Source organism: Gopherus evgoodei, chromosome 2, assembly GCF_007399415.2.
Source record: "Gopherus evgoodei ecotype Sinaloan lineage chromosome 2, rGopEvg1_v1.p, whole genome shotgun sequence".
Classification (NCBI taxonomy): Eukaryota; Metazoa; Chordata; order Testudines; family Testudinidae; genus Gopherus; species Gopherus evgoodei.
Window position 1 is genome coordinate 87,474,852 of NC_044323.1, and position 12,145 is coordinate 87,486,996.

Here is a 12,145-nt window from a genome sequence, read left to right on the forward strand (position 1 = left end):
CAACTGACAACAGTGGCAAATGAGAATAGTCATTTTCCTCTATCTGAACAACTGGCTCCTCAAAGGTTGTTCCATCCCAGAGGTATAGTCAGCACTAACAAGGCCCTAGCTCTCTTCCACTCTCTGGGGCTGTGGCTCAAAACAGAAAAGCCTACTTTGACACCTGCCTGAAGCCTCAATTTCATTGGAGCCACGCTGGACTCCACAACCTCCAGGGCTAACTTACCCACGGACAGGTTTGTCACTATGTCCAATCTCATCTCCGCACAACATCCAGGTCCACAGTCCACAGCAGAGGCCTGCTTGCAGCTTCTGGGCTATATGGCAGCCTGTACATAGTAACACCTCATTCCAGACTGCATTCCCAGTGCCTCCAAGTCTAGCTCAGAACAGTCTATGCTCCCAACAAGCACAATCTATCCAAGCAGGTGTCTGTCCATCAGCGATTTCTTGATTCTCTCAGCTGGTGGAAGGATCCCCACAAGGTTTGTGGGAGAGTCCCTTTCTTGCATTCACCCCTCACAGAGACCATCACCACAAACACTTCTCTAGTAAGCTGTTGAGTTCATCTCTAGGACCTCACAGCACAGAGCAGATGGACTCCTTAGGAGTCTGTTCTCATATCAATCTACTCAAGGTTAAGGGTCACTCAGTCAGAGTCATGATGGACAACAGGGTGACCATATAATATAAACTATCAAGGAGGAGCAAGAACTCAATTCCTGTGCACTGAGGCAATAAAACTTTGGAACTGGTGTATAACCCACCAAACTGACATCTCAGTGGCACATCTACCAGGTCTGCAGAACATCATAGCAGACTCATTGACAGGAATTTTTGCCAGGACCATGAATAGGAGCTGAGCAATCCTATCCAATTAAAAATTTCTCACCTAGGGCTTCCTGGAGATAGACCTCTTTGCAACACTGTCTAATGTGAAATCCTGGCAGTTCTGTTCAAGGGCATGATGCAGCTGCAGCTCTTTAGAAGGCACTTTCCTCACTCCTTGGGCCTGAACCTTGTTATATGCCTATTCTTCAACACAGTTGCACCTAAAGGTTCTGAAAAAAGTAAAGCCAGAGAAATCAGTAATCATCCTTATAGCACCAGCTTAGCTGAGGTAGGCAGGAACTGATTTGCCTGTCTCTATAGCAGACCTTCTAACCCAAGAATTAGGGACAATAACTAACCCCAGTCTCTTAACACTACATCTTGAGGCCTAGCTCCTCAATGGCTCTCAGGCACAGAAACTGATTTTTTTCCTAAGGACAGAATGAGCTGTTGAATAGTAGAAAACCCTCCCAAAGAAAGACTTACTTGTAAAAGTGGAAGCTATTGCATTCCTGGTGCACTCTGTGGGTATTATCTCGTTCTAAGTCATACCTCACTAACATACTGGCATACCTGCTGAGTTTTAAAACCCTGAGGTTGTCACTGAGCTCCATCAAAGTCCACCTAGCTGTTATTTGTTCACTTACCTGTTGAGGGATTTTTAGTATTCGCACAACTTCTGGGTCATTAAAGTTTGACCACCCTTTTTCTTCATGTCAGAGAGCCTGCTCTGCTTTGGGACCTTAATTTTGTTCTCAACTTGTTGAGGAAACCACCCTTTGAGCCTGTAGCAAACTACTCTCTCCTCCATTTATCCTTCAAAGCCTCTTTCCTTGTTAGCCATCACTTCAGCTAGAAGGGTAGGAGAGTTAGGAGCTCTTGTGGCAGATCCACCTGACATGGTGTTTTACCGAGATGAACCCAGATCCCCATCCTTGTTTCCTGGACAAAGGCTCATCAGACTTCCACATCAACCAGGACATTCAGTGCCAGTCTTCTACCCCTAACCTCACACTTTAAGGGAAGAAGCTAGTCTTCACACTCTGAGTGTAAGAAGAAATCTTGTTTTCTTCCTCAAAGCCCTTCAGAGCTTCTCCTAGACTTTTTATCTCTTTTACAGAGAGAATGAAGGGACATCTCATTTCCACCCAAAAAGTATCAAAATGGGTCTTGGGGCATTTGCGCATGTTACAAAGCTTCTGAAGTTCATTCTCCCGGCTAGAGTGACAGCCTATTCCACTAGGGCACAATCTACCTCTATGGCCCGGCTTAAAAACATACCCATTGCAGACATTTGTAAACATGGTCATCTATGCACTCTTTCCTAGAACTATGCACAATGCTAGCCCCATCTCCTCTGCACTCGCCATAGTAGCTTGGGCACTGCATAGAAGTCACCTAAAATGGAGCATCCGTAGGAACAGCTACTTGAAGAAATGTCAGGTTACTTACCTGCACAGTAACTGGAGTTCTTCACAGTGTTTTGTCCCCATGGAGCTCCACTACCTGCCCTCCTTCCCCTCTACTTTTGAATCCTTGCCCAGATCAGTTTAGAAGGAACTGGAGCAGCAGCAGGCCCACCCTCCCCTTTGTGCCCTAGGACTGGAGCACGAGGAGTATAGGGTGCAAGCATGGATTCTGCTAACAAAAATCTCTGAAGAGAAGTGCACAGGTGTCAGCACACTTGAAGTGAAGTCCGTAGGGACAAAATAGCTCGAAGAACTACAGTTACTGTACATGTAAGTAACCTCTTCTTTCCTATGTCACTGGCACACAGCTGTGAAGATGAATTCATTAATATTAGTAGGGCACTCAAATATTATGGTGATGGGAGTCATATGTAACCTAGATAGATTTTGAACACTACTAAGCTCTTGGCCTCATTGATATCTTGTGGTCATGAGCTCCATTCACTTACTTTTCCTCAGAACTTAGTGTTGCATATTTTAGAACACTGAAACAATGCACTGCGAACCAGGAAAAAAAAAGTCTTATAGGAGATTATTTACTGGCAAAAACTGATCCTTCAAAATGTAAATGCCCAAAGCTATAAATAAAACAAAACTGTATATAGTGTTTGGATCAGCTTTCCTGTCTTTGGGCTTGTCTACACATGGAAGTTAACAGACAAAGTTACAACAGAATAAATTATTCTGTAGGGCTGTTGATTAATTGCAGTTAACTCACGTGATTAACTAAAAAAAAAAATTGTGATTAAAAAAATTAATCGTGATTAATTGCAGTTTTAATCACACGGTTAAACAATAGAATACCAGTTGAAATTTATTAAATATTTTGGATGTTCTTCTACATTTTCATATATATTGTATTCTGTGTTGTAACTGAATTCAAAGTATATATTATTTTTTATTACAAATATTTGCACTGTAAAATGATAAAAGAAATAGTATGTTTCAATTCACCTCGTACAAGTACTGTAGTGCAATCTCTTTGCTGTGAATGTGCAACTTACTAATGTATATTTTTTTTACATAACTGCACTCAAAAACAAAACAATGTAAAACTTCAGAGCCTACACGTCCACTCAGTCCTACTTCTTCTTCACCCAAACACTAAGACAAACAAGTTTGTTTACATTTAGAGGAGATAATGCTGCCCTTTTCTTGTTTACAACTGTGACGGGATTGGTCACAGAGACCCCCTTGGGACTGTCACCTGATGTGCTGGAATTACCTCTGAGCCCATCTTCCACTGCCAGCTTGGGACTCCAGAACCCTGCCTTTTGAGCCGGACATGTTAGTCTGCTGTAACCCAGACCCAGATCAGGTCCACACCCCCAAAGCTGCAGACTTCAACCAAAACTGCTCAGCAGGTTTCCTATCTCCAGCATCCAGATACCCAGCTCCCAATGGGATCCAAACCCCAAATAAATCTGTTTTACTCTGTATAAAGCTTATATAGGGTAAACTCATAAATTGTCCACCCTCTATAACACTGATAAAGAGATATGCACAGTTGTTTGCTCCCCCAGGTATTAATCACTTACTCTGGGTTAATGAATAAACAAAAGTAATTTTCTTAAGTATAAAAAGTAGGATTTAAGTCAGAGGTTCCAAGTAATAACAGACAGAACAAAGTAAGTTACCAAGCAAAATAAAATAAAACACATAAGTCTAAGCCTAATACATTAAGAAGCTGAATACAGGTAAATCTCACCCTCAGAGATGTTCCAATGATCTTCTTTCACAGACTAGACTCCTTCCTAGTCTGGGCCCAATCCTTTCCCCTGGTACAAGCCTTGTTAGTTCCATCAGGCATCTTAGGTGAAAAGCAGGGTATTCCACATGACTGGGACCCCTTTTTCTGTTCCACCCCCTTATATAACTTTGGCACAAGGCAGGAATCCTATGTCTTTATCTGGGTTCCCACCCCTCCTTCTAAATGGAAAAGCACCAGGTTAAAGATGGATTCCAGTTCAGGTGACATGATCACATGTCACTGTAAGACTTCATCACCCACTTGCTGGCACACACATATACATGAAGACTTACAAGTAAACAGAGCCATTTACAACCAATTGTCCTGGTTAATGGGAGCCATCAAGATTCCAAACCACCATTAATGGCCCACACTTTATATAATTACAATAGGACGTCAGAGTTACATTTCATATTCCTAGTTTCAGATACAAGAATGATACATTCATATAAATAGGATGAACACACTCAGTAGATTATAAACTTTGTAATGATAACTTACAAGAGACTTTTGCATAAAGTGTATTTTAATTACATCATATTTACACTCATAAACATATTTCCATAAAACATTATGGTGTGCAACGTCAGAACAATGTCACCTGAAAGTGAGAACAAGCATTTGCATGGCACTTTTGTAGCTGACATTGCAAGGTATTTATGTGCCAGGTATGCTAAACATTTGCATGCCTCTTTATGCTTCTGCCACCATTTGAGAGGACAAGTTTCCATGCTGATGACGCTTGTTAAAAAAAAAATGTGTTAATTAAATTTGTGACTGAACTCCTTGGGGGAGAATTGTATGTCCCTTGCTCTGTTTTACCCATATTCTGCTTATATTTCATGTTATAGCAGTCTTGGATGATGATCCAGCGCATGTTGTTAATTTAAAAATACTATCACTGCAGATTTAACAAAACGCAAAGAAGGTACCAATGTGAGATTTCTAAAGATAGCTACAGCACTCGACCCCAGGTTTAAGAATCTGAAGTGCCTTCCAAAATCTGAGAGGGAGAAGGTGTGGAGCATGCTTTCAGAAGTCTTAAAAGAGCAACACTACAGAACCCAAACCACCAAAAAAGAAAATCAACCTTCTACTGGTGGCATCTGACTCAGATAATGAAAATGAACATGCGTCGGTCAGCACTGCTTTGGATTGTTATCGAGCAGAACCCATCATCAGCATGGATGCATGTCCCCCAGAATGGTGGTTGAAGCAGGAAGGGACATATGAATCTTTGGTGCATCTGGACTTGTGACACTGGCTACAACAGTGCCTTAAGAACACCTGTTCTCACTTTCAGGTGACATTGTAAACAAGCAGCGGGCAGCATTATCTCCTGTAAATGTAAAAGAACTTGTTTGTCTGAGCAATTGGCTGAACAAGAAGTGGGAATGAGTGGACTTGAAGGCTCTAAAATTTTACATTGTTTATTTTTGAATGCAGTTTTTTTACATAATTCTACATTTGTAAGTTCAACTTTCATGATAGACATTGCACTATAGCACTTGTATTAGGAAAATTGAAAAATACTATTTCTTTGGTTTTTTTTACAGTGCAAAAACTTGTAATCAGAAATAAATATAAAGTGAGCAATGTACACTTTGTATTCTGTGTTGTAATTGAAATCAATATTTGAAAATGTAGAAAACATCCAAAAATATTTATATAAATGGATTCTATTATTAACATTGCGATTGTGATTAATTTTTTTAATCATTTGACAGTCCTACTATTCTGTTATAGCTATGCCAGAATAAATCCCCTGCAGACACTATTCTGCCATAGTTTGTTCTGCTATAGCTATGCCAGTCACTGTCCTCATGTTGACAAGCCCTCAGAGGAACAGTTTTTCAAAGTAAAGATAGGTGGTTTTCATAGTATTTGTCCTGTTTTTTGAAGGTGTTGCTCCACCATTTAAAATATATAGCATGCCTTTAATAACACAATTTCAGTAATAGAAACTGAAATACTGCGTTGTCCTGTATCTGAAAGTATTTATAGAATTTTTTTCAGAATACTGTAGATATATATGAGGTTTATGGCTATCGTACGACTAATTGCCCTGGTTTCAGAGGACAAAGGGTTAAAAAGGGAATGATCAACACATTTTATATGTTTATCAAGTTGTCTCTAAAAGAAATACAGAAGTCTATTGAGAGGCCTGTGAACCAAGGACATTCAGCCTCTGTTTACATTCTTTCAGTTATCTCCTTCTAGCTAATTGGACAAAGAGTAAGGAAGCTCCTCATATCTTTCATGCCCTCTGACAGTAAACCTGTAGGACAGAGGTGAAATGTTCAGAGTTTCTGACTAATGTTCAATTCAAGATTATTTGGGGGCCATTGAAAAAGCAGGAGATGCAGCCCCCAACGTTGACCGATGCTGGGAATTTTCAGGGATTGGAAATGCCAACCTCAAAGAAGGCAATTGACACTGGAAAGTTAAACTGCAAAGCTGCCCAGACTTCATGACCTTCACAACAATAAAAGGATTAAACTTTTTGCTGAAGCTCTCAAGTATCTTCATGCTGTAACTCAGTCATATGCCTGGTTATCTGCCTAGCTTATAGTCAGAAAGAAACTCTTGTTTTATCCTTTTCACTGTATTTTTCCACACTTCAAGCTCAGTTCTGTAAGAGACCTCCCATAGATTCTTACAATTGGTACAATGTCACTTTTCCTGGCAGAGGAAACTCTGCTGTTCTTGCCTCACTACTGCTCTGATTTCTTGTGATCTCAAGGTAATAATTAGCATCCCATGTTTAGGTTGACTTAATTCATATGCCTCTGCAGTGATTGCAGTTTATTCTCAAAGGCCTAGATGAGACTGAAAGTAGAAGAGGCAAAAGCCTGAGGGTTACAAGCTGTAAAGTAGGTGCAGTTTATCCTTAAGAATCTGCAGCCTGCTTGTACCATCTCTTGGGGTGAGAAACTGCCATTCATGCCCAATCTAGTTAGTATATTAAGTTTCATTTGTGTTTTTTGTTTATTTGCTAGGTAATCTGCTTTGAGCATTTGCTATCACTTATAATCACTTATTTTTAGTAGTTGAACTTATTTCTGCTTTATCTAGTGTGTGGAAATCATAACTAAGGGGCAAAAGGCTGTTGCATATTCTTCTCCACACTGAGAGAGGGGGTGAACTTTATGAGCTTACGCTGTACAGTTCCCTGTGCGGTGCAAGACGATATAATTTTGGGTTCATACTCCAGAGGGGGTGTGTGCCTAAGGAGCTGGGAGTAGCTTTCCCACGCAGGCGGTGGTCAGACAGCCTGCTTGTAACTGCAGCTGGGTGTGTCTCTACCTGTAGGTATGCTGGTGAAAGTGCAGGTTGGTAGGCTTTGTAGCTTGTCACAGAAGTGCAGTGTAAAAGGGAGCCCAGTTCCAGGTGGCACTCCGGGGGGAACCTGTTATACCCGGTGCATCCAGACCTCCCCGCTGAGCCTCATCCTGCCACACCCAGAACCCTACCCTACTGAGTTTTATCCCCTGCATCCGGAACGCATCTGACTTCAGACCCCACCCCCCACTAAGCCCCACTCCTCCTTCATCCAGACCTCCACTAAGCCCCCCCCCCACATCCAGACTCCCACCCCCTGCACCCAGACCACCATTCCACTGAGACCACACTCAACCTCCACCCCGATGTGCCCCAACCCCCTTCACCTAGGCCACTCTAAGGATCCCCTCACAACTGGACCCCCCACCAGCTGCACTCCACCCAACTCCTTCCCCAGCACCCAGACCCCCTGCTGAGCCCCCTCAACAGGCAGACCCCCCCTGCTGAGACCCATCCCTCTACACCCAGACCCACCCTGCTGAGCCCTAACCACCTTCATTTGGACCCACTTGCAGATTTCCATTTTCTCTGCACCTGGAATCTCCCCCCACCCAAGCCCTGGTGCATCAAGATGCCCCCCGCACCCAGATTGCCCCATATAGAACCCTTTCACTCCACACCTGGATCCTCCCAGACTAAGCCCCACCACACTTGGATCCTGCTGGGCTGAGCCTGCCTGCCCCACACCTGGTGCATCTGGAGTGGAGGGGCATGGCCCCAGGATGTTTCTGGGGCAGGTCTGGCCCTTGCCGTGTGTCAGGGGCAGCTGCAGCCTCACTGCTAAGTGTGTGTGAGAGGAGAGGAGGGGGCTGCACGGTGATCTCCCATTTCTGTGCTGCCAGTGGCCTTGTTAGCCTATTTTCTCTAATCCCAGCAGCACACTGGGGATGTTATGCCCACAGGCACTGAGGAGTTAAATTAGGGTTGCTATGCTGGAGCCTTCACATTTATTTATCAACAAATAACGTTTGCAGAATTTTAAAAATATTGTATGCAGAATTTTTATTTTTTTTGGCACAGAATTCCCTCAGAAGTAATATTAATTGCACCTGAAACTGCCTCTAATATATCATGGCTTTCGCTGTGCTCTTTTAAACTTGAGGACCCGAGGAAATCTCCTTGTCTATGTCAAGGTTTTCACAGCACCACAAAGATCAACGACGGCTACAATCACAGGGGAGAGAAAGTGTAAACCTGCTTACTTGGTACCAATCTCCAATGCACTCTCCTATGGTTGTGACTGATGAGCTAACACTGCTGAGTTTCTTCTCATCAGGACACACAATCCGCTCCCTACAATACTGCTTCACAAATGGTTTGCCGCGCTTTACCACGTCCTATGCCACATACAGGCTAGAAAGCACAGCGGCGCCACTCATCACAGGGGGTTTCTGTCTTGATCTGCCTTTCCACACCTCCTCCCGCACGCAACGGGCGTAGCGCGCTCATCTGGTTACAAAGCGGCAGCTAACACGTGCTTCCCCGAACACCACTGGCAGACTGGACACGCCAGCCATTCCCCATCCCTGTCCACTGTTCTTGGAAGATGCACGAGTCCAGCTGCTGCACCCCCCTCGTTGCCACAGCCACGGCAGCACCAAGCGGAAAGGACATGGCGGGCCACGGCCACCTATGGGAGCCACCCAGGACTGTGTCATGGCCAGTCAGGGGGAGACGCCTTGCGGCCAGAGCCAGGTCTCCCATGACGCCAAGCACGGAACGGCCACCAGGGTGTCGGTAGGGAAGTACCGTGGCCAGTCACTGGAGGCGGGACCCCCCCCACGGTGCCCGGCCGGGCGGGATCTCGAGTCTCGCTGCGGCCACCACGCGTGAGCCTCTAATCAGGGACCCCCTGGCCTGCAGCGTCAGGTGGAACAACCCGGGCCCCGCCTCCAGTGCAGGGCTGCTGTTCGGGCCCCCCGACAGCTCCCACAACTACATTCCCCACAACTCTCTGCGCCACGCAGAGCATTCGCAGCCCGGTCTGGCAGCCTCCTATATAGCAGGCAGCGGCGCGGGAATCAGTCAATACGAACGAGCTCGTTCGCGTGCACATGTAACCACCGCCCTCCTCCCCCACCACTCCTCGCCCCCAGGGTGCGGGCAGGGGACGATGGGAGTAGTAGTTCTCGGCCACACAGCTGATGGCCCGCCCGCGCCGATTGACACCCGCGCCTTCCAATCGGCAGCTTCCCAGACTCTCGCCCTCAACTGATCGGCGCGAGTCTGCTGGGTTCACGACCCTGCTGTGCCGCGCGCCCGCTGGAGCGAGGGGGGCAGGGCTCGCGCTAGGATCCCCGCCAGGACCTGGTGGGGGGCTCCCTTTTCCCGCTCAGAGATCCCAGCCCGGGTCCGCTCCATGGCGCTGATGGCTGGCGTGATCCGGCGGCTGGACGAGGTCGTGGTGAACCGCATCGCGGCCGGCGAGGTCATCCAGAGGCCGGCCAACGCCATCAAGGAGATGCTGGAGAACTGGTAACGCGGCCGGGGCGGGGGGGCCCCTGCCCCATGCACCCCGGCGCTGCGCACGCGGGCAGGGGCGGGGCCGTTCGTGCGCGCGGCAGGGGGCAGGTGGCAGTTTAGCGCAGCGGAGCCCGAGCGGCTGCCGACCGCCTGGGGGAGGGGCGGGGTCGGTCCTCCTGGCGCCCACTCCCGTGCCGCAGGGCGCATCGCGGCGGTGCCCCCGTCTCGCCACGGGGGTGGGTGGCTGTGAACGTGCCCAGCGGCTGCCTTGAGGGCAGAGGGGAAAGGCCGCTCCTGGAGGCGGGAAAGGCCGCTCCTGGTGTTCTCCTTCGCTGCCCTTCACTTCACCCCGGGCTGCCAACTGCCGGCTCACACCAACCCCCGCAGCTCCGCCCCGAGGCCTCGCCCCCTCCTCACTCCATCCCCTCTCCCTCTGTTGCTCTCTCCCCCCACCCTCACTCGCTCACTTTCACAGGGCGGGGGTGCAGGAGGGGGCTGTGGGATGGGGCTGAGGGATTTGGAGTAGGGGGGACTGTAGGCTCAGGCAGGGGATTGGGGTGCAGGAGGGGGAATGGGATCTAGGGTGGAGGTGTGGGCTCTGGTGGGGCTGGGGATGAGGGGTTTGGGGTGCAGGAGTAGGCCCCAGGCTGGGGGCAGAGCAGAAGGGTTTGGAGTATGGGAGGGGGTTCCTGGCTGAGGCAGGGGGTTGGGGTGTGGGAGGGGATACGGGCTCTGGGCTGGGGCTATGAGTTCCAGGGTGGGGTCAGAAATGAGGGGTTCAGGGTGCAGGAGGGACTCTGGGATTGGGATGTGTGTGGGGGAGTGAGGGCTCCAGCTGGGGATGCAGGCTCTGGTGGGGGGCCAGGGAATCAGGAATTTGGGCTACATGAGAGGGCGCTGCACTGGGGTTGAGGGGTTTGAAGGGTGGGAGGGGGATCAGTGCTGGGGCAGGAGGTTGGAACATGGGGGTGGGTGAGGGCTCCGGTTGGGGGGGTGCAGGCTCTGGGACAGGGCTAGGATGAGGGTTTTAGGATGGGGGAGGGTGCTCTGGGATGGTTCGGAGGGGGATGAGGGTTGGGGCATGGGAGGAGGTTGGGGTGCAGACTCTGGGCAGCGCTTACTGGAAGCAGTGGCATGTTCCCCCTCTGGCTCCTATGTGGAGGTATGGCCAGGCAGCTTTGTGCACTGCCTCATCCACATGTGCTGTCCCTGCAGCTCTCATTGGCCGCAGCTCCAGGCCAGTGGGAGCTGCAGAGTAGGCGCTTGGGGCGGGAACAAAGTGCGGAGCCTCCTGGCTGCCCCTACATGTAGGAGCCGGAGAGAGGACATGCTGCTACTTCTGGGAGCTGTGCGGAGCCAGGGTAGGCAGGGAGCCTGCCTTAGCCCTGCTGCGCTGCCAACCATACTTTTAATGGCCTGGTCAGCACTGCTGACTGCAGCTGCTAGGTTCCCTTTTTGACCGGATGAACTGGACACCTGGCAACCCTAATTTAACTCCTCAGTGCCTGTGGGCATCACACCCCCAGTGTGCTGCTGGGATTAGAGAAAATAGGCTAACAAGCCTCTACAGCATTAAAACTGTGTAAAAATACACCACCGCCCCTTAAGCGAAGCTTTTGGCTGCAAGGTTTATTGCATGGTATCAGTCAGAAACAAAGGAACTGGCTCCTGGTGTCTTTGCATTTTGGTGACCTGGCTCCAGAAGGGGAGGGAAAGAGAAAAATAAGAGAGACTGATGCCATGACCCCAAAAACCCTCATAACAGCCATGCTGAAAGGTTAGATGCATTGCCGTTAGCTGTTCAGTAATTGTTATGAGAAAAAGGAGGAAAGGGGTGTAATATAAATTGCAGTATAATTGCAGACTAGATTTCTTTGGAAGTATATGTCACTTAACTGGACACTGAGAGATGCTTTGCTTTTTGCAGTTTGGATGCCAAATCTACCAGCATCCAGGTGATTGTTAAGGAGGGAGGGCTGAAACTCATTCAGATCCAAGATAATGGGTGTGGAATCAGGGTAAGTAAACCTACTGGACAGGTACAGATTGGTGTGGACTTTGTTTTCAGACATTCATGATAAAATTTTCCCTGCCTTAAGAAATTGTGGAAATAGAAATGAAATGTTAATGCGTGTCTGTCTTTCTCATATAGAAAGAAGATTTGGATATTGTGTGTGAGAGATTCACTACAAGCAAATTGCAAAAGTTTGAAGATCTGGCTAGTATTTCTACATATGGGTTTAGGGGAGAGGTGAGTTCATGGTTAACAGCTTGTTCATTGCCACTACGC

The 12,145-nt window shown here is 47.7% G+C and overlaps 1 protein-coding gene across 1 annotated transcript in view; it reads left to right on the forward strand.

Annotated features, from left to right (window-relative positions):
* The first annotated feature begins 9,551 nt into the window (after window positions 1-9,551).
* MLH1 (mutL homolog 1) overlaps window positions 9,552-12,145 on the forward strand; it is a 37,519-nt gene continuing 34,925 nt past the window's right edge. The window contains exons 1-3 of the mRNA XM_030551282.1: window positions 9,552-9,867; window positions 11,783-11,873; window positions 12,008-12,106. Of these exons, the coding sequence (XP_030407142.1) occupies window positions 9,752-9,867; window positions 11,783-11,873; window positions 12,008-12,106 (306 nt within the window). The 5' untranslated portion in view covers window positions 9,552-9,751. The remainder of the gene's footprint in view (window positions 9,868-11,782; window positions 11,874-12,007; window positions 12,107-12,145) is intronic.